At 36.9% G+C, this 26,972-nt stretch overlaps 1 protein-coding gene across 3 annotated transcripts in view; it reads left to right on the top strand.

The window, feature by feature from the left end:
* The first annotated feature begins 1,635 nt into the window (after positions 1-1,635).
* The window catches only part of IFT140 (intraflagellar transport 140), a 198,496-nt gene continuing 173,159 nt past the window's right edge, over positions 1,636-26,972 (top strand). For 2 of the 3 annotated variants that reach the window (XM_031945786.1, XM_031945784.1), the window contains exons 1-3: positions 1,636-1,707; positions 7,775-7,952; positions 11,783-12,004. In XM_031945786.1, coding sequence (XP_031801646.1) covers positions 7,806-7,952; positions 11,783-12,004 — 369 coding nt within the window. In that variant the 5' untranslated portion in view covers positions 1,636-1,707; positions 7,775-7,805. Of the gene's footprint in view, positions 1,708-4,786; positions 4,827-7,774; positions 7,953-11,782; positions 12,005-26,972 lie in introns of those variants that run through there. The other variant, XM_031945785.1, reaches the window with a different exon arrangement.

Raw genomic sequence — 26,972 nt, 5'->3', positions numbered from 1 at the left:
CATCAATAGTTCAGTAACTTTATACTCTGAAAGAACTACTTCTGAGAAGGTAAATGGTTTGTGCAGGTCATAAATGTCAGAGACTGGATTTGAACCCAAAACTGACGAAGAACCATTCTATTCTACCTAATGAGTAGTCTACCTCTTACCTATGAAGCGGACAGTGAATTGCAGATCAGGGGATTGCCCAGTGCTGTAATTAGCCCATTAGCCGCTAGATGGCACAGCGGATGGAGCTCTGGACTCAAAGTTGGAAAGAGTTCAAATCCAACTTCGGATGCTATGTGGCCACATATATGCTTCAAATATAAAATCAGACTAATAATATCACCTGCTTCTCAGAGTTATGAGGATTAAATGAGATGAAGTCTTAAAGTTTTGGAACAGTAATACATAATAAGCCTCTAACAAATGCTTCTTTCCTCCCCTCCTTTTCTCTACTTCTTTCCTCTTCCTTCTCCCTCCTTTCTTCCCTTCCTTGTCCTCCTTCCCTTTCCTTCTCCTTCCCTCCCTTTTTCTTCCCTTCTTCCTTCTCCAACGTTCTTTCCTTCTCCACATAAAAGGCTTCTAATAAATGCTTATTTCCTTCCTTCCTCCCTTTCTCTTCTTCCTTCCCCTTCTTCTTACCTTGTCCTCTTTCCCTTCTTTCTTCCTCCCTTTCTTCTCTTTCCCTTCTCACTCCCCTTTTCCTTCCCTTCTTCATCTCCAACCTTTTTTCAGTCTCCACATAAAAGGCTTCTAATAAATGCTTATTTCCTTCCTTCCTTTCTCTTATTCCTTCCCCTTCTTCTTACCTTCTCCTTTTCCCCTTCTTTCTTCTTTTCTTCTCTTTCTCTCTCTCTTTTTTCCTTCCCTTCTTCCCTTCTCCTTCCTTCCTTCTCCTCCCTCCTTTCTTTCCTTTCTTCTGAGTCCCTCCAGCACGCACCCTGCCTAAAAGCAGATCTTCCACTATCTCTAAATGCTATGAATCTCTTCACTTGGGGCATCCTGTGCCACTTTCAATACTATGACCCGCCCCTCTTCTCACCTCACCATGGCTGGGCGAAAGAAGCCGATCGGCTTCGGTACTTCTCGGTATTTTCCGTCGATACTTCGTGGTCCTTCGTGGCCACATCCTCTCTCTTCGGCTGTTTCCGCTCTCCGCCCCCAGCCGTTGTCAGGGGTAACGGCCAGCATCGCCTTTCGGTTGGGGGCGGTCTCACTCCGGAGGGGATCCGGAGGCGAGCTAATTTCAGCCTTCCCCACCCCCAAATCAAACCCCTCCCTCCTCCACCCAGGCACAGGCGCTGTCCCTAGCGCGCTCTGGCCCACCCTCGAGGGGAGTCCGAGGCGGGATTGCGCCCCCGCTCTGGGGAGGGGGCTGCAAAGGCCGGAAGCGGAGAAGCGGGACCAGGCTGGAGCCGGAGCCGGAGCCGGAGCCGGAGCCGCCGCCGCCGATTCGGGGAGTCCGCCTGGCCCACTTCCCTTATTCCCTCAGCGCCCGCTCCCTAGCGGCCTCCAGGGGCTCCCCGACGACTGCACCCCCTTCTCCCCTCTCCCGGCCCTCCCGGAGCAGACGCCCGCCGCTCCAACCCGGCGCGGACCTTCGGCGGGCCCCGGCGCGGACCTTCGGCGGGCCCCGGCGCGGCCTTGCAGCTTTGCCGACGGTCCTCTCCTCCAGCCTCGGCGGGACTGGGTGATGCTCGAAGCGCCGCTGCGCTCCCGCAGGTAGTCAGGCAGCTCCTCCGGGAGGAGCATTTTGCTCCTTCCTCCCCGACTTTTGTTACTTAACTACTGTGTCTTCTAAACAGGGTCCGAGACCCTGCAGGCTGGCAGCTAGCACCCCGGGATGCACGCTCCTGCAGTAATAATGCCCACATTACCACCACTTACCTTGGAGTTGGTCTTTAAGGTTTGCAGTCTCAACTTCCGACAACCCGATAATTAATTCCATTTTACAGGTGAAGGAACAGACTGTACCCCTTACAGGTGAGGCATCATGCTCAGAGCTGGATAGAGTTCAGCGGATAGAGCTCTGGACCTTGGAGTCAGGAAGACCTAAGTACAAATGTGACCTCAAACACTTAGAACCGGTGTGATCCTGGGCGAGCCATTTCTGTGTTCCTCAATTTAGAGCAACTCACCCAAAAAAACGGAGATAATAGTTCCTAGCTCTCAGGGTTCTTGTGAGGATCAAGTGGAATAACTGTAAAAGGTTTGGTACGGTATAAATATTAGCCATCATCCTCATCATTGTTATCAAAGTACTACTAAATAGTAGTCATTATTATTATTATCATGGTATACCTACAATCAGGAATGTATCAAGTCCCACCCCGGAAATTTACAAGCTGAGTGACCATTTTAATGTTCTCCATTCATTCAAATAGCACCTAGGCTTGTTTCTCATAATGACCCTGTAACAACCCCTTTGAGCTCTTAGGAGGATGAAAAGAAATGGCAGGTTTTTAGTCTCAGAAATGTTTGTCAAGTTGCAAGCTTAAGTATGATATGAATGTTTATTGTTGTTGTTATTGTCGTTAAGCTCCAGGCACATATAGGCACTCAAAATTTACTTTAGTAAGCAGGTGATATCATTGACTAGTGGAGCTGGATAGGGATTTTACAAATCAGCCAAGTTCATCTTTTAACAGATAGGGAAAACTGAAGCTCAGAAAAATTTTTATCTGCTCAAGATTTTTTGGTGGTTTTTCCACTAATGCTCATGCATTTTCAACTCCTGTACTCTAGGTTCTATAAAAACCATTTAGTCTAATCTCTACTCCTGACCCCTCTCCATAGCAGCCAAAGAAGGAGCAATAAGGCCCAGAGAAGGGACAAATACAATGTGTAATTATTTCTGTTTAATTCTTCACTAAAGCTCTTCACTGATGCTGCATCTTGGTGCAGAAGTGCCCTCTAGTCCTTAATAGCTGACCTTCAAAAGGGAAACTCTGGCAGGTCCCTACCAAGCTGGAAAGACTTCCAGTAGCATCCATTGATAAACTATCTATGTTTTCTCTCTGAGGATGTCTACTTTAGTTCAGAGAAATTCATTATATATTTAACAAAGTAAAATAAACCAAAAAAACCTTTTTAACTTTTTGATGTTGGCATTCTTCAGTTAATCTGTAATTCTATTTGAGACACAGGAAGAAAAACAATGCACATTCAGTTCACCTCAACTTTTAATGTTATGTACCAGAAAAGAGTTGAGGGAATAAAACATTTTATTTATAAATATCTTTTTTCAAGGCCATACTTAAATGCCTTATTATGGTGTGAAGGTAACCCTACATTCTCAAAGACTATGGCAGCCAGTAAGCCCCATTAAAGTTTAGCCAGAGGTCCAAAAGACAAATTGCAATATATCTGTTATCTGGAAGGATCAGCTTAGATGGGTCCAAAAAGCGACCCTACTAGAATTCTGGTCACTAGGCAATTAAATTTTTGGCCAAAGCAACTGAAGGGATGGGTCTAAGCAGTTACATTGCACCTACTATCTGCCAGTGATGTGCTGATTTTTTTTTTTTTTTTTACAAATTTCTCATTTGATTTTCACAACCCTGTGAATTTGATGTTATTCCCCATTTTATTATTGAGGCAATTCAGGTTAACAATAGTAACATTTATACAGTGCTTACTGTGTGTGCCAGGAACTTTACAATATCATTTGATCCTCATAACAATTCTTGGAGGTAGGTACTGTTATCATGTTACAGGTGAATAAACTGAGGCAGACAGGTTAAATGACTTCCCCAAAGTCCCACTGCTAATAAGTGTCTAAGGCTGAATTTGAACTCATGTCTTCTGATTCCAGGTCCAATATTCTGTCACTTCATCACCAGCTGTCTTTGAGCTATCTGCATTGTTCATAAAGAGAATTCTTACAGTGATGAAATAATTTTTGGAAAAATCTAAGTGACAAAACATTGTAACTAAAGTTATATGATACTACTTTACTTAATCCAATTTAACAAATTACTAATAAACTACAATTCCCTATTGTGATCACACTTTCTTGAATTGTGATAACTTAAAGAATGACCAGCCCAGGCATGGTAAGTTACTGCCTGCATGGTGTGATTTTAGGATTTGGGAAAACATCCTTCCCTATTTTCTAAAATACCCATCCATACTGTTAGTCCTTTAAAATCCAGTATTAGAGATTAACTTTTTTCTATCACAAAATGATGGCTAAATACTTTAAGCATCATACAGTATTTATACTACCACAAAGATGAATTTATCTTTTCTAAAAACTAGTTTTAATAAGATAGAATAGAAATACCTGAAAATGCTGAACTTAAAAAGAAAGTGGAAGAAAGTAATAAAGAAAAGGGAACCAGATAAATGTTGCTGGGTTGTCTTTGCTCAGTTTGGAAAAAAAATTTCCTTCAAGGACCTTCTGAAAAGGAGTTTTGTTCTAAAGAAAATACATGAATTAGTTACTGAACCAGTTGATTTTTAAGTTCATCTGAATAATTCTTACTTTCTAATATGTTGCCAAAGTTTTAATTTTGGTAACTTGCAAACCATAGTTTTTCTCTCTGTGTATTTACCAAATATAGAAAAAGTCATGTTTTCATGTAACATGTTTTTTTTTTTTTCCCCCAGAGGACACATAAAAGAATTCAATGGTCAAATCTCAAAAGCCAAAGTAAATTAGGCATATGTCTGTCAGCCAATGACTAAGGGGTAGGGAAGGAAATACGCATTAATATAGCATTTACCATGTGCCAGACACTGTGCTAAGCCTTAATATCTTACTTGATCCTCAGAATAATCCTGGGAGGTAGGAGCTACCATTATCCCCATTTTATAGTGGAAGAAACAGACAAACAGAGGTGAGTGAACTCATTTATCCAGCTAGTCAGCTAGTCATACTATGTCTGAGGACATATTTGAACTCAGGCCTAGCCCTTTATCTGCTTAAGTACTAAGGATCTATAGAAAGTCAAAGACAGCTCTGTTCTCAGAGCTCATGTTGTAATGGGGGTGATAACCTGAAAAAAATCTGTTGTATTAAATTATTTATTTCATTTAAAGCAGTATACATTTTTGGTTTAGATAAGATAAGATACCCTGACCTCTTCACACTCCTCTGAATCCAAATAGTGCAAAATTAAGTCAGTTGCTCAGTCATATAGCCTTAACTGTCTGGGTAGCTCTTGAGGCTCTTCCACAGCTACCTTAGCAAAAGTGGAATATTGGCTGCTAACCTAGTACAGAGACCTCCCTGTTATTTCTCTCTTGATCAAACACAGGAACTAATGCTCTCTTCTGCTAACTTGAGCCCTGAAACCAACTTCCCTTCTCTTCAGTCCATTTTGGAATTAACGTCCTTGTGCCCATTTGGTTTCCCAGCCAACTCCTATGACCTAATTTAAAAGTTGAAAGAAAGGCATGCAGTGGGGTGAATTACTATATAGCATAAATGGTTAATGAATGCACTTCTGTTTGGAGACCTGCACTACTGTTCCCTTTAAGGCAACTGAGAGTTGAATGTAACTAAAATTTGTAGCCCCACGCAAAAAAAAAAAAAAAAAAAAAATCATGCCCAATAATTCTTCACAGAAGGTCAAGGGCATACTTTCTTAGATGTTTTTCTTCCAGGTTAGTCTCCCCACTATATAAATACTATAGAGCTATAGTTGTAATAAAAAGTTGGCTTTTTTTTGGTCATCTACTTATTTCCTGGGACCAAAAAAATTTGTTGGTCTGTGCCTGACCACGTAAGGCTAAGTTTGACAGTAGAGTTCTGGACCAGTCAAATGACCTCTCGTTCTCAATTTTCTCATCTGTAAAGGCATTGGACTGGATCACCTTCAAGTTTCCTTTTGAGTTCTAAACCTATAATTCTGTGATTTGTTTCAGTCACTTTTTTTCCCCTTTGGATACAAGTCGAACACACACACTAATATAAAATTTTACAAAATTTTAAAATACATTTTACAATGTTCCAATGTATGGAACATAGAGTTTCTAAAAAAATTTTTTTAAAAATTTCTAACAAATTTATATTTCAAGTCAAAAGATTCATAAGAAATTAATTAAAATAATGCCGACCCTAACTTTTTCTATTGTTAAAATTAATAAATGATTCCACAATTATGGCACATATATTGACTAGTGAATCAAGATACAAAATTAGTCAACAAAGAAAATCTCAGTATTATAAGAATTGAATCAAATAAATTGCTATCATAAGGAATAAATGTTTTAAATGATAATTTTAATAATCTAGAATTTGAAACATAGGCTATAGGAAAGAAAAAACACATTTAAAAATTTTTATTTAAGCCTTGGGCTTGCAGTAATCTTATACATATATACATTCACTTTATTTAACTGCTTGTATTTTTTAGGTTTACATATAAAAATCAACAACAATAGTGCCAAATTATATGAATTCCTTATGGTTTCAATATTCTCTATGCCTAAGTTGCATTTTACAATCTTCTCTATGCCTAAGTTTGCATTTTACAAAATGCCTGCTTATAAAGTGCCATATTCAATTGCCAGAAAAGCTTTTTTGAGGCTCCTTTTTAAATCATCACAGAAATCAGTGAATGAATTACAACGTGAGGAAATTTTGGATTTTTCAAGTTCACATGCATGTCATTGTATATATTTAAGATTTTCTTCTAATGACTTTAATTTGATCTCCATTCCCACTTTTAAATTTGAGATTCCGTTCCCACCCCCCACCCCCCATCTCCCCTTATAGTTGCTAATGTTTTAAAAAATAGAAGCTCAATTTCTTTTCCCCATTCTGGGTAGTAGTGCTCTCTGTGGTCTCCATAAGGCTAAAGATGATTTTCTCCACCAGACAGCTCTTACAAGTTCTGAGTGAAAGTTGAATTTGAATAACTAAGCTATTGACAGTTGTGATCTGTTCAATCAAACTTCTCCAATTCCAGCAAACCTAGATATTCTTCTTTTGTGCATCTTCCAAAAGGACTTAATCTAAAAGATTCTGCACAAATTCAACATTTAGGATCTTAATCACCTATATCAGAAATAGATTAGTTCTTGACAATTTGGGAACATTGAGCTATGACTAAACTTCTGTAACATTTTAGAGCAAAATTTTAAGAGATAATCAAATGAGCATAGATAATTTAAGAGGATGAAAGACTTTAAACACCATCCATCCCATTTTTTTATCCTTCCCCGATCCAGTGTTTTCTAGGTGGAGAGAAAATTATTCATTCTTATTAAAATTCTGCCATTAATTTGTGACCTTGGGCTAATTATCTTATCTCTTTGAACCTTAATTTCTACTTGTGTAAAATCAACAGCTTGAACTAGGTTTGTCATTAAGTGATTTTATGACTTTTAGTTTAACTTCCCTCTGAATAAAAATAAATTGACCAGATTTCCTAGACCATTCTGTTTGGTAAAGGTTGTTCCTTCCTTCCTTTTCACTTTGTGGTGCTGAGAATAGAAGATGTCGGGGATCTTAGGTTGCTTTGAAAGAAACAAAGACAGCTGGTTCAAGTTGAGTTTTGCTTCTGTGCAACTGCTTGACTTTGGAAATATACATAAATGAGAGCTACATAAGTTCAAAATTCCTTGTTATAATTTAATCAAAATGAGCAAGGATTATATATTATCTATGCCGCCTTTATTTATTTGTAGTAAAGACACTACTAATGTGATGATTTGAGTTTCTGAATGCTTTTGCCAAAGTATGGTGGTAATATTTCCTTTTTGTAAGAGGCATTTCTAATTCTGTTCTCAGTCTATTTTGTTTATTTTTAATGATATACTTGAATTTTTTCCCCTGCAGGTTTAGATACTGACTGGATTGATAATTTACCATGGCACTCTACTTTGATCACCGGATAGAGGCCCCTGACTCAGTCGGGGCTCCTTCCCATATAACATGGCATCCTCTTCATCCATTGTTGGCAGTCGCTTCTGTCAACACGACTTCTGGAGGAAGTATAGATGTATACCTTGAACAGGTGACCTAAGTTTTCCATTTTGATCTAAGCAACTTTTTTATTCAGTTGATATTTATTCAGTGAATATTTATTGAGCTCTTATGATATACCCAATGTGCCTTCATTCTGTGGGGAATATAGTTAAGATATAGATTTTGTTATTAAGAAATTTAACATGCAGCAGGGAAAAGAACGCTAAACTCTTTGAATCAATTAGAAATAAATTAAGTCCTAAATGGTGTCTGTAACATAATATGGTAATTCCTCAGTTATCTAGCATAACTTGGGGATGTTCTAAAATTTTCTGATGGCAGACTTTCAGAATATATGTATGTGTATACACACACACACACACACACAGATATGTGTATGTATTACAGCATTCTTTTCTTCATAAATATGAGATACTAAATACAAATTGGACTTTTATGATGAGCCAGGGGAATCAATTAATGGATTTTCCTATCAACTAGATAAAATGCCATTAAGCTGAATTTTTATTAATTGCAGGATATATTCCAAAACTTGGTTTCTTGAACAAATCCCTGATATCCATATAAAGTCTTTCTTTTTTGCATCTTTCTCATAAAAATGGAGTAGCATATATACTAACATGATGTTCTAATTTGTAAAATATGATGCCTTTAAAAAAATTAACCAGTCTTTTTAAAAGAATTACTCTTTCTTGTCCTTATTAGTGGTCTTTGATTTTTTCAGTAGAGAAATGACACAGTCACACCAGAGCCTTGGAAAGATTGTTTTGGGGGCTATGTGAGAGAGGAATTGTAGAGGGAGAGACTGGAATCAGAGAGATGAATTGGTAGGCTATTATGAATAATGCCTTTGAAGGTGATGAAGTCCTGAACTAAGGTGGTAGACACATGAGTGGACATGAAAGAATAAATGTGAGAAATTTAGGGGAAGGTAGAATTGGATTTGGCAACTGATAATATGGTATGATGAAGGGGAAGAGAATGTTTGCTTAGATATTTTATATTTGCTTATCTGTATACATAAGACAAACTTGGATCCTTCTATCAGAGGCTCCTTGAGATCAGGGACAGTTTTGATTTTATCTTTGCATTTCAAGTGTCCAGTACATAGTGACTGATACATAGTTGATCCTTAGCAAATACTTAATTGAGTTAAGACTCTTAAGATTATAAACCTGAGGGACAGGAAAGACAGCAATTCATTAAAAACATGGAAGTGTGAAGAAGGAATAAGTTTTTGGGGGGGAGATAATGAGTTCTCCATAATTATGAGGCATTCAGGAGATAGATGTCTAATAAGCAGATGGTGATGTGAATTTTAAAGAAAATTTTAGAAAAATCTTAGGTAGTGCTGGTTATATGGATTTGAGAATCACTTAGAATGATAGTTGAAGCTTTGAGAATAAAGCTGATCACTAAGAAAGGGACTGTAGAGAAAGGAGAAGGCCTAAGTAAAAGTAATTAAGAGTATTTATGATATACCCAATGTACCTTCATTCTGCAGAGAATATAGTTAAGATATAGAGACTATAAGTACTCTTGTACTTGAAAACTGAGAAGTTAAATGATGACCTGACGGCAGAGCCACATAAAAGGGGATTTTTTTTTTTGTTCTTTGAAAGAATGAGGGAGACCTGATTATCTTTGTAAGATGTGGGAAAGTAATGTTTGTAGTAAAAGAAATAGAGGAGATGATTGATGAGGTAAGTTATTGGAGAAGAATGGTTGGGCGTGGAATTGAGGAGTTGTCCTTGGCAAAGAGAAAGGTTACCTCTTTTTCTGACACCACAGTAATAAAGGAGAAATGAAAATGGTTAAAGTTATAGAGAGGTTTTGAATTGTGAAAATGAAGGAGTTCTTGATTGACATTTTCTCCTTAGCAGTTTTAGTGACCTTTCTCCTTTTCTCCAAAATCTTTTCTTTAGAGAGGGCTTGAAAATTTCCAGATAATTGCTATATTTTTCATCAAGGGTTCTGCTTTGTTTCTGTACTTCCCTTTTTAGTTTTCTTTTGTGTATTTTCTCCTATCCTTGGATCTTGTTTGAGATTTTTGACTCCTTAAAGATCAAAGACAGTCGTTTTTATTTATATTCCCAGCACTTAGTACAATTCCTTGTATGCAGTTGGTAGTTAATAAATGTTTATTGAATTGAACTGAATTAGTTCACTATAAATTCCATATCCTGAAATTTAGAAAATGAGTCTAGAGTAGAATTGCGTGGCATCTCAGATTTGGGAGGGACCTTAAAGGCTAGATACTTTAAATTCTCCCTAAATACTGATCCCTAGAACACCTAGGTGGCTATTCTATAGCTCCTCCTAGAAGGAAGACCCTAACACCTGGAGAAACAACTCGTTCTGCTTTTGGATAGCTCCAAGTTAACAGTTCTCAAGGCTATTCACCATCCAGATTGCATTCCTCTCAATTTTCTTCAGCTGATCAATGTCTGTCTTAAAATGTGCTGTTCAAAATTGGATATTTAATAATCAGATGTGCTCTGCCTGACCTGGACAGAGTATTGTGGATTTCTATCATCTCTGAGACAGAATACCAAGTCTTTCTTAATGTACCCTAAGATCACATAGACTTTTATGGATGCTAGGAGCTCAGAATGAGATTAGTCTGGCATTATTTGCTTTTGATGAAACTGTCTAAATCTTTCTGTTCACTGTTTTCTTTTCTAAGTTATTTTAATGAGGTAAGCTAGAACTCTGCTAGGAAGGGAAGTCAAGCTTGCTGGCTTATAGTTTACAGTTATCATTCTCTTTTTAAAAAATGAGATGTTTTCCCTTTTCTAGGACTGTGCTACCTTTGATATTCTCTATCATCTCTCAAAGATCCCTCATAGTTTCCTTAGTAATAAAACATCCCCTGGTCCTCTCATTATCCTGAGATGTATATCATTTGGGCCTTGGAATTATCGAAGGTAAGTAGGTGCTCTTACCATTTGCCTACTTATTTTTCATTTCAACATTGACATTGGACACTTTTGTTCTGTCCTTTATCATCCAATAATGTTCTTAGCAGAGAAGACAACATAAAGCAGGAACTTAGAGTCTTTTATTATCATTCCATCCACTCTGAGTAACAGTCCAGTCTCTTCCTTGATCCTTTTCTTTTCTTCAATAGAGACTTAAAAATAAACTCCAAACAACTTTTTTATTGTCTTTTGTGATTGTTATACAGTCATGTTTGGCTCTTTATGAACATTTTTGGGATTTTCTTGGTAAAGACACTAAAGTGGCTGACATTTCCTCCTTCAGCTCATTTTACAGATGACGAAGCTGAGGCAGCGTTAAGTGACTTGTCCAGGTTCATATAGCTAGTTAGTGTCTGAGGCAGGCTTTGAACTCAAGACTCCAAACCCAGTGCTGTATCTACTGCATCAATTAACTTCTTCCTGAATTGTCTTTAGCATTATTGGTCCTAGCATTATTCAAGTTTTTGTGTTTATTCCCATCTTATTTGCCTTTGAATTCATCCTTAAGTGTCTTTTAAAGATCTGTTTGTCCCTGACTACCTTGTTATTTAATTGCTTCACATATGTCTTATGTCCTTAGTAAACTTAGACTAGCCCTTAAGGGAAGGGACTGTTTTTTTCTAATTCCCAAATAGATAGCATAGAGCTGAACATATAGGTACTCAAAAGTCTTTTTGAACTTGAAATGTTCAAGTTAAGTTTTAATTGATAGGTTAAAGTTGATGAGTATTTTTCAATTAACATTAATGTAATAAAATCATTAGGCATATGTAACCTCAGCTTGACACTGATTCATTGGTTCTTAATATTACTGTAGTATAGCAATTAATCATTTTTTTAAACATAAGTTCTTAGTGTCTTTTTTTTTTCTATATAGGGTGAGCATGTACCTGAGACACACATTGAGAGAGCATTCCGAGCTATGTCCCTGAGCTGGCACCCAACGCGAATGATCCTGGCCATTGGCTGGGAAACTGGAGAAGTCATAGTATTTAACAAGCAGGATAAGGAACAGCACACAGTCCCCACCACTCACACTGCTGATATTACAGTTCTGAACTGGAGCACAAATGGAAATTGCCTTGTCTCTGGGGATAGGGTAAGTAAGCCAGATTTTTACTTAACTTCCCATAGCTTTTAAAATCTCTAAAGATGTCAAACTATAGAAAAGAAAGTGTAGCATAATCTAATCTGTCAGAAACTAGTGAAAACCATGAGAGCTAAGAGGTGATTTCTATGTTTCCTCTACTCCATTGATTGTTAAAGGACACCTCTAATGTTTACGTATCAACATTGTTTCATATTCCAGCATCAGTGGTGCCTACAAGACACTTGGTATAAGGGCAGTTGCGCGGATCCACAACATCCTTTGCCCTACCTTCCGTTAGCTCATGGACAGGGCAGCCATCATTTAATTGCTATCCAGTGAATGAATGAAGAACATTTATTAAGCTTTTACTATGTGTCCTGCACTGTGCTGAACAGTGGCATACAAATAGAAATGACAGTCCCTGTCTCAAGAACCTTACATTCAGGTAGCTTACAAAGAGCTTAGGAAGGAACACATCTAAAGGCATGAGGAGAAAGAAAGAGTTCTGATTGGAGAAGTCACAAAATGAGATGGAGAATCAATTGACAACTCCTTTTCAGCAACTATAGTAGTATTTATTTTATTATTGTTCCCAGAGCAAGATATGGAATGCAAAAGATGGGGTAGTGGAGAGAAAAATGCCTGTGGTAACCCCAAAAAAATGGCTGCATTGGAGAGTCACTTGGGATATGAAGCATGGTCTGGTTTCTAGGGCCAGCTAGATATGGTGAGCTTATGGATTTGTGCTCGTGATTTGATTCACGAGTCAGGACAGCCAGGGGCCAGGTTGGTGGTTCCAAAGCTAAGGACATGGGCTTAGGAGGAGCTAATGGATATGCTATGGTGAAGGTGGAGGGGCTGGGAAACAAGAGTTTTTAATTCTTCCACCAGGTGGCAGTGCATTTCAGCCCCCAGGTTAGCGTTCTCATCTAGGTCTAGACATACAAAAGAGTCTTATTCTCATCCTATTTTGACTCATTGGCTTCAAAAAACTAGGCAAACAAAAACCTTTGTTGACTAGATTCTGAATTTACTTTAGGGAATGTAATATAAAATATTGCCTTGAAATATTTAAGATATAGTTATAACTCTATTTCCACCCCACCTCAGGGAAATATTCTGCTCTCAATTTTGTGAATTTGTAAGAAACTAACAGTTCCACAAGATTTAGATAAACAGTAATCATTGGCCACTCAATTAATTCAGCATACTAAAAAAGCAAAGGGAAAGTTCAACATTCCTACATAGATATGCCATTCAATTATATCCTGCATCTTCTGTACCTGCAAATTAGAGAAATGGAATAATGGATTGCTGCTGTATCTTAGGACCCAGCTTTGGATCATGTACTGAAGTAGAAAAGAAAAAAAAAAACCCAATGAGGAGGGCCAGGGGAGAGTGAGAGGCCTAGCAGGTCCTCTGGTATTTTTGGAAGCCGCTGTGATTCCTAGTTATGCTTGCTCTCTGACTGCCACTTCTGGTTTCTCTTGCTGTGAAATATAAATACCTGCAACAGGGAGTTCTTGAACCAATAGCCACAATGGTTTTCTTTGCGCCTCTGTCTGAGCGGCTGCCAGAAAGTCTCTTCCAGACTATGGCTACACCATGGCACAAGAGTTCCAGGGGCCAAAGTTAATGCCCTTATCCTGCTTGGCAGTGAGCCACTTGGGCATAGAAAGGAAAACAAGTGGGAGGAAAGAGAGAAAATGTATTTCCCTATGTCTATGAACTGCTATCCCACTAGTCTATGCTTTGATAGTATCATTGACTGTGTGCTCCAATGATAACTTGTTCTCTGTGAGTTCATGCTCTTCGGGAACTTTGAAAGGTGAGAGAGAACCAAGGGATGGGGAAGGCATGAAAATTAGTGCTCTAGGAGAGAGGCTCCTCGGCCTTCTCTCTTGTTTCAAACATCTCTGGCCTGAGGCACATACCAATCTAGCATAGATGAAGAAATCTGGTGTAGACACCAGTTATAAAACAAGACTGGAAAGTTTTATTTTAGATCTTTCTCTACCAGGGTATCTCTACTTTATCAAGAGTACAAATAAATAACAGTAAAAGCTATCAATACTATTACTTCTAGAGTAGCCCTAAAGCAGCATTTTTCTATCTCCATTGTTCATCAACCATATCTGCACAGCTATTGATACATTCACAAATGCTCTTTTTCATGTCTCCTTTCTCATTTCTATTAACTCCTACACAATTCTTTTTCTTTATTCCTATGTTACTAATACTCTGCTGGTGCTTCATATCACCCTATTTGGAAGTGTCAGCTTTCATATCTTAATTTGTTAAAGAATCACAATTGCTGAGTATCATCATGTATTAGTTGTATTAAGAATCCTTCATAAAGTAGACAACTCAGTAGAATAGTTTCTGAGACATACACATGATATAATATGTATATGTGTTGAAATTTCTTCAAGGATAGAAATGCATATACCTAGTCTTTTTTAAGAAAATCCCAAATTATGAAGGTGCCATTTAATGAGAGATTTGAGAGAAATTGAGATTGAGAGAGAAATATTATGATTATATTGAATGTAAAAAAAATCTTTAAGTATTTTTAGGTAAAATCCCATTGGCCTCTTTAGAATTCATACTACAAAAATCCCTTATGAATATATTCAATGTGGGAAAGCTTTTTTTTTTTAATAATAGCTTTTTATTTTCAAAATATATGCAAAGATAGTTTTCAACATTCCACCTTGCAAAACCTTGTTTTCCAGATTTTTTCCCTCTCCTCCCTTCATTCCCTCCCCTAGATAGCAAGTAGTCCAATATGTCTTAAACATGTACAATACTTCTATACACATTTCTGTATAAATCATGCTGCACAAGAAAAATCAGATCAGAAAGGAAAAAAAGATGAAAGAAAACAAAAAGCAAGCAAACAACAACAAAAAGGTGAAAACATTATGTTGTGATCCACACTCAATCTCCACAGTCCTCTCTCTGGGTGTAGATGGCTCTCTTCATCATAAGATCATCGGAACTAGCATCAATCATCTCATTTTTGGAAAGTCACATTCATCAGAATCAATCATCATATAATATTGATTATTGCCATGTACCATGATATCCTGGTTCTGCTCACTTCACTTAGCATCAGTTCATGTAAGTCTCTCCAGGCCTCTCTGAAATCATCCTGCTGATAGTTTCTTATAGAATATTACATTCATGTACCATCAGTTATTCAACCATTCTCTGATTGATGGTTATCTACTCAGTTTTCAGTTTCTGGCCACTACAAAAAGGGCTGCCGCAAACATTTTGGCACATACAGGTTCCTTTCCCTTCTTTATAATCTCTTTGGGATATAAGCCCAGGAGTAACACTGCTGGGTCAAAAGTTTTGCACAGTTTGATAACTCTTTGGGCACAGTTCCATATTGCTCTTCCAAGTGGTTGGATCAGTTCACAACTTCTCCAGCAATGAATTAGCATCCCAGTTTTCTGTGGGAAAGCTTTAAGACACACCTGAAACTTTAGTACACATCAGAAAATCCATACTAGTAAGAAAACTTGAAAATCTTGGGAATAAGGTAGAGTTTCCACTTCAGTGGCCTTGCCAGTCACCTCCATTTTGGAATTATGGATCATGATTTAAGTTAACTATGCCAGTGATGGCAACTCCCCATGCCAATTAAATTAAATATAAGTTCGTTTCTCTGAAATTTTAAGTTTATTAATCAATGAGGACATTGAGCCCCTGAAACTCTTCCCACTAACATTTGATATATGTGAAAATGGAAGTCATAGAATCGTAGATTTATAACTAGAAGGTAGACTTTTCCAGAGTTGTACTGGGAGATGTAATCTGAAGCCAGGTTGTTTCATTGAACCTAGCACTGTTGGTACTAAACCTTGCTGCTCTTTGCTATCCTGTATACCATAAGTTTACAAAAGCCACTTAATACAGTAAAACCCCTCAATGCATGCCTACGTTAATCTGGTTCTTCAGAGGGTTTTTGTTTACATTTATATTTTATGGGTAAGTTTTGACTTGCAATATGTGTCATAACCAGATTCTCTCTTACCTATAGGACAAAATTATGAAGTTTATCAAGATATATATTATATGTCATGTGATGTAATTTTAGTCACAATTTTTTAATATACTGCTAAAGGAGAGTGGTCAAATCTTAAGCAGATTTTATTTAAATTTGGGACCACAATAATACCAGGGCTATTATTTTAAAATAAATTTATATTTATATCTCTTGTTCCTTACATTATTTATATAGTCTTTATGAATTCTGGAATTCCTCATCTCACTTTCCATTTATACTAGCAAGTCAGATCCCCAGAGACAGCTGTATTACCTCTCAGGAACGTAGGGTTAATCCTGAGGAGTGGGATATCTTTCTTATGTTAGTGGTTAAAATCTCCATTCTCCCCAATTTCTGGCTGTAATGATTATCACCCCAATTTTATTTGATTCACTATCTCCATGGTATTGTTGATAAAACAGTTTATATCAATTAACTCTTATAAAGGTCTATTTACTAAAAAGATACATCGAGCATAGAAGCATAAAAAAACAACTTTTAAAACTAGGATACATACTCTCCTTGTAATTCCTTGGCCTCTGGGAGAGTAGGATCAAACTTAAAATGGTTGATACACAGTAGTACTTCCAAATACTCTGAAATCCTGGGTAATGGAGTTGCTTGCTAGACTACTCAAGCATTTCATTCCTCAGGGCTGATTCCTTCCCAGGCTTAGGCTCTGTGTTAGAATTAATTCTTACAAGGTGCTAAGTCGGTGGAATTGAGGAGACAGTAGTTAAATCTAATTTAGCATTAATTTAATCCTATAACAAATAATGGTTTCCTAGTGATATAATGATTGGAGTATACTCAGTGTGCAGTATATAATAAGCAAGATGCTCTCAGGGCCAAAGAACACTCTGGGAGATTGAGAAGCCAGGATTCAGTTGGGCAGAATGAAAGAAGACAGAGAAGAGGTATCAGGCTGTCCTGTGGAGAACATTGAAACCTAGATCCGGAAGGCCTCTAGAAAACTAGCTGAGCTCCAAGTGAAGGAAAGAGAAAATAAAGGATTTGGACTTTAATCCTTGGCTGCATTTGAGGTGATTATTACATTGAACTGAAAGGAAGACTGCCTCCAGAAACTCCCCAAGAAATCTGCTCCCAGAGAATGAGTATAATTTAGAGAAGAGAACATTATATTTTGGTGCCCAAACATGGGACAGACACGATCCTGATCTCAGTGGAAAAGCCTCTGATCCTGATCCAGTGGAAAAATCTCCTCGACCCAGAAATTAGGGTGAGTACAACCAGGAAACTTTGTTAAAGAACTAAAGTAGAATTTCAGCTGAAAGGGGACAGATGTTTAGAAAACAGCCTTCTGTTCAAGGACAATGTTTAGAGAACATTATCAGACTTATGAAAAGCCAAGATTTGATTATAATTTGGGAGCAGATCACTGAATTTTTAGAAACTGTACAGTATACATCTCCTTGGTTCTCTATGGAAAAAGAATTGGATCTAGAGGAGTGGAAATTATTAGGAGAGCAACTTTGTCAATCCTATAATGATAATGGACCTGACTCAATTTCCAATGACACACTTAATACATAAATTTAACACAACTGGCTTTAGGAAATTATATAAGTTATAGAATAAGGAAAAAGAAGAAAGAGCAAGAGGGTGAGGTGCCAACTAAGCTAGGTGAAAAGGATGAAGAATCAGAATTAGATCATTCCCAATCCCCTGAACTCCCTCCCTCAATTAACCCTTAATGGGTGGAGGGAGAAGGAGGAGTAGGAGAGGCAGAAACACAAACAGAATCACCTATGAAGCAGCCTGTGACAAAATTAGAAAAGGCATTAGTTAAGGCAAAAAATGAAGGACAGGATGTATCTGATTTTATAAATGCATACCCTGTGATTGAAGAGCTTTACTCTTCAGGTCAAAAAAACAGAAGATACACTCTTTTTGATCTGGAAAAAATTAAGGATTTGAAAAAAGATTGCACTCTTTATGGGGCTATATCATCTTATGTTAAAATGTTACTAGATAGTTTGGCTTATGAAATCTTAACCCCAAGTGATTGGAAATCGATAGCAAGAACTTGTGACTTTCAGAATACCATGAATTATGTAGGATTCAAGCCCAAAGCAATAGGCAAACAGGAGTTAATGTACAAGTCACTTTTGACCAACTAGCAGGTGAAGGTCTGTATGGAGAGAATTCAGAACAGATTAATTATCCCATAACAGAGTATGAGCAAATTTCTAAGGCTGCAATAAAAGCTTGGGGTTTCCTCCTCAGACAAAAAGATCGAGGGGAAGCCTTCACAAAAATAGAGCAAGGTCCCAATGAAACTTTTGTGGATTTTGTGGGACGTTTGCAAACAGCTGTCACAAAAACCATTGGAGAAAATGCAACTACAGAAATAATGACCAGGCGTCTGGCTAAGGAAAATGCTAATGAGCTTTGCAAAAGAATTATATGAAACTACACAAAGATGCTCCTTTAGAGGAGATAATAAGATGCTGTGCCACAGTGGGTACAAATATTTATTATACCCAGACTATGATGAACATGGGAAGATAGGGTCCCTCTTGGCAAAGGACTTCTGGAGAAACTCGTTGATGTTTTCAGTGTGGAAAGATTGGACATCTGAGAACCCATTATAGATAGGAGATAGAGTGAGAAGACCCAAAATCCCATGTCCAAAATGCAACTGAGGCTTCCACTGGGCCTCGGAATATAGATTGACCCAGGGAAATTAGAGGCAGAGCCCAGCTCCAAGATCTCAATCAAAGGACAGGTGGGGCATGATGATAGCTAAGTTTACACCCAGAGAGTCTTTAGAAGATCAGGACTCTGATGTGATCAACCAGCAAAAAAGCAATTAGATAGCAGAAAGGAATTACAACTGGGGAGAATACAGGCTTTTTAAACCAACAGGGCAGTGTCCAGTACAAATAGCTCCAATGTAATTGCCAGATGATGAGGAGAAATCCCCATAGTGGTAAATAGAAGGGAATTAGATAGGTTAACTGCCTGGGAGAGAGGGTTTGCTTGAATTCATACAGAAGGAGAAGGAAACAGATGGAGGAGGAAACAGATGGGTGGTAATGAGCACCTGGAGAGAGACAAAAAGGGAGAAAAACCTCAAAACAAAGGAGATCTAAGAAACATCTGACACTGAAAGAGCATGGCTGATAATAAGACTGTTGCAGGACTTGAAAACCAGCAGGAATCACTGAATTCCTTGAGATGAAAAATTGTTAATGAGACTATTGCAAGACTTCAAAACTTGCAGGAATTATTGGATTCCTGGTATATGAACAAATGGACAATAGATTTCTTTTGGACTATTTCTAGGACTTATGGACATGTATAAATTCTCATGTAGATTCATGTTATTTGTTACATCACTTCTAGCCTGTGTTATGTTACTATGTGCTTATGTAATTATGTGTAATACCTCCCATATTGATGTATTTATGTATACCTGTTTCAAGTGAGCCTCTTCAGAAACCCGCTAATCTGATTTGATTTTCCATTTCCTTTGGTGTTTTCATCTCCCTTCCTGAGATGTCAGGGAGGGTGTGAGCACCTTCTTTTTATGGTGTTTTCACTCCTTTTTTGAGCAGTCAGGGAAGGCATGATCACCTTCTTTTTGGGGGTTCTCACCTCTTTGAGAAGTCAGGTAGATTATGATCACCTATGTTCTAAATTAAAAGAAAGCGGGAGATGTTAGAATTCTTACAAGGTACTAAGTCAGTGGAATTGAGGAGACACTGGTTAAATCTAATTTAGCATTGATTTAATCCTACAACAAATAATGGTTTCCTAGTGATGTAATGATTGGAGTATACTCAGTGTACAGCATATAAGCAAGAAGCTCTCAGGGCCAAAGAGATTGAGAAGCCAGGATTCAATTGGGCAGAAGGAAGGAAGACAGAGAAGAGGTGTCAGGCTGTCCTGTAGAAAACACTGAAACCAAGATCTGGAAGGCGTCTAGAAAGCTAGCTGAGCTCCAAGTGAAGGAAAGAAAAAATAAAGGATTTGGACTTTAATCCCTGGCTGCATTTGAGGTGATTATTACACTGAACTGAAACTAAGGCTGCCTCCAGAAGCCCCCCCCCCCAAGAAATCTGCTCCCAGAGAAAGATTATAATTTAGAGAAGAGAACATTACAATTCTGGGTGTCTGATGGCTTGCACCAAATTAAAGAAGACAAAAACAGGAGATGGCTCTATCCCTCTCAGAAGCTTGCCTGAGAAACCATGTGTTCCCTGGCCATTCTAGATAGGAGGGGAAAGGAAGAGAAGAAGGGCTTATATCTTTATACATCAACAGGTAGGAAAGAATGACCATCTCTGTTTAAGTTTTTTATATTCAATCTCAATTCTAGCTTAGCAGCCAACCAAAAGTCTCTCTTTACCATTCATTAAGTGAACAGAAAACAGTCACCAAATACTAGCTCATTCATTTGGTATCTTCATATATTCTAGAAGTACGTTTACAAAACATATTTGCTTCCGGACTAGGACCTCATTTGCTATTATATTTTCTACTGTATTGCTCTCTCCACCCTTCTCCCCTCTGCCATCTTTTTAATAACGAATAAAGGAGGAAAAAGTTCAGCAAAATTAACCAACATAGCAAAAAAAAAATTTTTACTTATATGTAATAGTCCTCATCCATGGATCCTACCATCTACAAAAAGCAAAGAAAGGTCTCATTTCATATCTCTTCTTTGAGGCTAGGCTTGGTCATCATAACTGATGCATAGTTTCAGTTCTATCCCTATATTTATATTCTTTCCATTTATATTTTTATAATCATCCTGAATATAATTTTCCTGATTCTGCTTTCTTCATTTTGTATTAGTTTCAATAAGGCTTTCCATATTTGTCTATATTCATATTCCATTATTCTTCCCCCTCTGATTTTTCCTCAGCCTCTCTTCTTTGAGTTGTAGAGTCCGTTTTAAGTTTTTCCAAGTTCTTTGAAGCTTTAGTAATAATTGTTTTGATTTCACTGTCTTTTCTTGAATTTTAATCCTGATATTCTCTATTACCTGTGATCTAGTTCTTCTCTTTTGCTTACTTAGTTTTTGTTTTTGTTTTTTGTTGGGTTACTTCTTGACTGTTACCTTGTTGTTAAGAGTCAGGCTGTCATCCCGAGGTGAGGAGGATAATGTCTTAGGCTTCAGATTTTTTTTTTTGTTGTTTTGTGAACTCTCTCTTGGAGTCAAACAAGTGCTCTTCTCTGCCCCTAACTGTGATTGGGGTTGCCAGCAATGCGATCGTTTCAGATGCTTTTACTTGACTACAAGCTTCAGCTCACTCTTCTGTCCTTGAACCAAAATCTGGGACTTTTCTCTCCCTTGTGAATATCCACAGTCCTCAAGACCTCACCCCTCCGTGACTCTGCAGTCCCCAGCATGTAGTAGTTGCTCATCCACAGACAGAGCCTGGGACCTCGTCTGCCCCATGCACTTCTTCCCTGTGTTATAAAGGCCTGCAATCTTTCCCTGATCTGATCAATTTTCTGATCCCCACGTTGTCCCTAGTGGGAAAGTTCCTGCCACCAGTGCAGCTGCCTTCAGGACTTGTTTGTTGATCCAGTGGTCTCTGCCTGGAGGTGTCAGACCAAACTCCTACTGCTGGAGATCAGGTCTTTCCTAATGTCCTCCTAAGTTGTCTTAAGCTGGACAGCTGCTTTATCCTGACTTTTAATTCTTTCTGCCACTCTTAACATTCACATTGAGGCATTATTTTAAATTATTTGTGCAACAAGTTGAAGAACCATTTAATTTCCTGCCTTATTCTACATCTTCTGTTCATTACCTTTTTACCAGAGATCCTACAACTGGACATAGACCTTAAGGAGGTCAAAGGTAGAAAGAAAGGCCAATGTATACCGAAATGTCAAAAGCAGCATTTTTGAGAATGTTAGTAACCAAGAAAAAAAAGTTGATCCCCGTTAATAAGAATTTACTGGACTATTAAATGATGAGTATGAGCAATTCAAAGAAACTTTGGAAAACATGTATGAATTGATACAGAGGAAAAGACTTAATCAGGACAACTATTCACAATACCATAATAATATGAATGAAAGCAATATTATAAGATAGCAGAATTCAGATTAAACATGATGAATCTTGAAATTCTAGGTTACTAATGATGAAATATGTATTTTTTGTTTTTGAGTAAAGAGAAGATAAATTAAAGATGCAAAATGTTATATACATTGCTACTTGCAGTTGCTGCTACAATTTGTTTGGCTTGTTTTTTAAATTATAAAGTGGGGTCCTTGGAGAGATGGCTATTGGGAAATTATGATATAAAAAACCAGAATCACAAAACAGTTTTTAAAATAAAAGAAAGTACATTTACCACAATTATTACCACTTCCTATAGAAGTTTAATGAAAGTAAAGCATTCATGGAGTGAGAAGTCCAAAAAAAATATTTAGAAATCACTTCAGTCAGGAAATATGTAATTTCTCTGTTAATCAAGGATACATGATCACTAAAGACAACCTACTTATGATTTAATCCATTTGTAAAATATTATTAAGGAAGGTGGTAGAAGAATATGAATGGCATCTCAAATCCTGTGGCAATATCTCAGAAATCTTTTATCCCTGTGATAGATGGCTTGCCTTCATAAAAAGTTCCCAGGGTGTAGTCTAGTTATTGAAGAAAATGTGTCAAAAAAACAAAAGAGATAAATTTGAAGAATGGTACTGGGAAAGGTAAAGAATAGGAGTGTGGCCTCTAGAAATAGCACTTGAAGGAGTGCTATTTTTATAAAATGGATGCTTATTGATTGATAGCTTGGTCACCAGCATATATCAAGAAGAATAGATCTTGTGGTCTGAGAGCACAGGAAATAGCAAATGCTAGAAGAAAGTCACAGCAATGCTGGGAATTCAAAATACAAAGCATTAGTGGTACAAGTATGGCTTTAATAAGAATACTATGTAAAACTTAACGCTTATTGATAAAGATAAAACTAAGGAGAAAAAATTAATAAAAATTCAAAGAAAAGAGCTATCAGTGGTCAGAAACTTCACAGGAAAGGAAATTGAGGAAAGATCCCACGTAAAGCATATAGAAACTTGGAATTCTGTAAGAAACCTCTCCCACAATGATAATGCAGTAATTCAAAGAACCTTTAGATTGGTTCAGAAGAGAATAAAAGGATTAAATGAAAATAAGAAACAAAGATAATTAAGTTTCTTAAGAAATCAGCAAAACTGACCAGACTTTAGAACAAAATACACTTTTCACAGTAGCGTGTTTCTTAAAGAAGAACAGAATTGAAACACATAAAAAATAGAGGCAAAAAGGAAAAACTAATGGAGCAAAAAAACTCCAATAATATTAGTATACAGATGAATTCAACAAAATAAGAATATGGAACTTGAAGATAAGATGTAAATACATAGGCCTTTCAGAAAATCTGGATTCCAAACTTAAAGAAATCATATAGAAAAATTGCCCATAAAATATTGGAAGCAGATAGCAAAGGATAGATGATCACATACAATACTAAAAGAAAGAAATTCCATGTTCAGATAACCAAGTCACAATTTTGTTAACAAAAAAATCAGTTTTCAAGGAAGCAAAGGAAAAAATCCTTTCTGTTCTGAAGAGTATAATAGTAAGGTTATTCCATTTTTACAAAAAATTGAAAGAAATATTGGGTGATATTCTGAAGAGCAAAGAGATCCCAAAATATAAAACCTATAAAGCTGAAGCTAAAATACCAATGAAAATAATTAGACTTCAATAAAAGGGAAAGATTTAAATTTTTTAGTGAGTAGGGCATATACAGTATTCCAAGTGACCAAACAGACAATAAAATGTTTCTAGATATTAATGAAAAACAAAGAAATGAAATGTTTGTTTTATTTGGCTATACTTAGACAAAGACTTGAATGTGGGGTGGGAGAGTCTATTGGTTGATCTTTAAAATTCACATATTGCTTGTAATGTCTTGGGGAGGCAAAGGGAATATTAATGGGCTAACGAATCTAAGGAGCAAAAGACGTGGGAAAATTCAGAATAATAGTTGGAAAAAATTTAGCTAAGTGGCCCAGTCATTGTATCTATATGAGTCTAGGGAAGTCACTTAGGGTCTTTGAACTTCAGTTTCCTCATCTATAAAATGGGAATAACAGTAATACCTATCTTGCAGAGTAATTGTGGGCATCAAATGAGATATAAATTTACTATAAGTTAACATAAACAATATAATAGAAAATAATTATAATATAATTATATATATATATATATATATATATATATATATTCTTTATGGCAGGAACTTTCACCATAAGGACAATGTGGGTGTCAGACAGCTGATCAGGGGAAGATTACAGGGCCCTTGGATGGCACTGTACTCAGGGTCCAGGTGCACTGACCAGATGAGGGTTCAGACTGTGGCTGGGGATTAGTGGTGAATATATTCTGATGACTGTAGTCACAGAGGGATGAAGTCTTGCTGACTGTGGTCACCCACAAAATGCAGAGTCCCAGATTTTGGTTCCTTGATAGAGGATTTAGCTGAAGGTTGTAATCTCAAATGAGACTATAGGGAATAAAATAATATAATGTGAAAATAAATGTTATACATTTAAAATATCACATAAATTCTAATCATAATCATTATCATCATAATTAATATTTCAGGAGGAAAAACTTAACTCCCTTATTATTAATATTATAGGATAATAAAGAGGAACACCTTTTAATTGTAGAAAAAATTGAATAGGTTCCAAGAAATCTGTGGCTAGGGCTTCAGAGTAGAATTACACATGAGGCATTCAATTTTTCCCCTTACCCTTAAGATGGAGGGAGAATAAGGACAGAACATTGGGGATAAATCAATAGAAAGAGGAGCAGAAAGGATGTGATCTGACAGCATTGACAGCATTGTGAAGCATTCACACCGGAGGGGTGAAATATAATGAACTCTGGGAATTTCGCTCCTTTTGCTCCTGGGAGCAACTCTGGGAGATGACTATGAACCACTACATAGAATTCCCAATCCCTCTATTTTTGTCCACCTGCATTTTTGATTTCCTTCACAGGCTAATTGTATGCTATTTCAAAGTCCGATTCTTTATGTACAGCAAAATAACTGTTTGGACATGTATACATGTATCATATTAATCTTATACTTTAACATATTTAACATGTATTGGTCAACCTGCCATCTGGGGGAGGTGGGTGGGGGGACGGAGGGGAAAAGTTGGAACAAAAGGTTTTGCAATTTTCAATGCTGAAAAATTGCCCATGCATATATCTTGTAAATAAAAAGCTATAATAAAAAAAAAAGAGTAAAAAAAAAAAAAAGAATTAAGATTTCTGGGCATAGATAGAGTATCCTAAAAAGGGAAAGGAGTATGAAAGAGGTTGGAATAGCATTTAAAAATTAATGTAACTGAATTAAAAGAATGGGCTTTGCACAGGTGGTGGGAAGGACAAGGGGAGATTAGATACTTTCAGTCAATTAGAATTTATTAAGTATCTTTTGTGTACCAAGCATTATGGTAAGTATAGCCACACCTCATTTTATTGAACATTACTGCGCTTTTCAGAAGTTGGTTTTGGTTTGTTTTTTACAAATGAAAATTTGTGGTTTCCTTGCATTGAGCAAGTCTGTCAGCACCACTTTTCCAACAACATGTGTTCACATTCTGCTTCTGTTTCTATTTAGGAGATTCTTGCAATATTTCAGACTTTTTCATTATTATATGTTATGATAATCTGTAATCAGAGATCTCTGATGTTTCTATTGTAGTGGGGTACCATGAACTAAACCCACATAAGATGGCAGACTTTGTGTTTTAACTGCTTACCAACTGGCAAGTTCCTTGTCTCTTTTCTTCTTGAGCCTCCCTATTCCCTGGGACACAGCTGTATTAAAGTTAGGCCAATTAATAACCTTACAGTGGCATGTAAGAGTTCAAGTGAAAGGAGAGTCATACATCTCTCACTTTAAATCATAAGCTAGAAGTGATTAAGCTTAGTGAGGAAGGCATTTTGAAAACTGAGAGGCTGAAATCTAGGCCACCATGATGATAAGTCAGCAGCCATTAATGTCAAGGCAAGAACTTCCACCAACAAAAACATTACAACTCACAGAAGGCTCAGATGATGCTTGGCACTTTTTAACAGTAAAGTATTTTTTAATTAAGCTTTGTACATTTTTAGACATTATACAAAATAATTGCATACTTAATAGAATACAACATAGTATAAACTTTTATATGTACTGGGAAGCCAAAAAATACACTTGGCTCACTTTATTACAAAATTCAGTTTATTGTGGTGTTCTGGAACCAAATCTGCTGTATCTCTAATTTATACCTGTATTGAAGATAAAAGTTATACTCTCAAGGAGTTCATGGGCTAATGACACACCAGTAATATGAACTGAGAAAAAGGATCAAAAAATCAGAGAATCTATAAAAAAAAATCTTTATTGTACTTCCTGTAAGCCAAACAGTGTTCTAGGCACAGCATACAAGTACAAAAGTGACAGTCCCCTCAAGGAGTTGTTATTCTTCTAAAATAATTTTTTTAAAAGGTAAAGGAATTTAGAATTGGACAGATTAGTGGAAAGGAGGAAAGATTATGATCTCAGAAAAGGCATAATAAAGACTGATAAGTAAAGAGAGCTATAAGGGAGATATAACATGTTCAGAGCCACTATAGTCAGTGAAAAATAATACTAAATGTATATACACCCAAATGATACAAAGGCTAAGTTCTTAAAAGGCATACTAGATGAATTGCCAAAAGACATTGGTTAATGAAAAATAGGAGACTTTAATATTTTTCTAATAGAGGTAAAAGAATACAAAAGAAAGATAAGAAGGAAAATACAGATCTGAGTCAGTGGTTGGAAAGACAATATTTAATAATAATAGTAAGAACTAAAATTTATATAGAATCTATATACC

The sequence above is a fragment of the Sarcophilus harrisii genome, chromosome 1, assembly GCF_902635505.1.
Source record: "Sarcophilus harrisii chromosome 1, mSarHar1.11, whole genome shotgun sequence".
Lineage (NCBI taxonomy): Eukaryota > Metazoa > Chordata > Mammalia > Dasyuromorphia > Dasyuridae > Sarcophilus > Sarcophilus harrisii.
The sequence above is the reverse complement of the archived record's forward strand: the minus strand, read 5'-3'. Positions and strand labels throughout refer to the sequence as shown.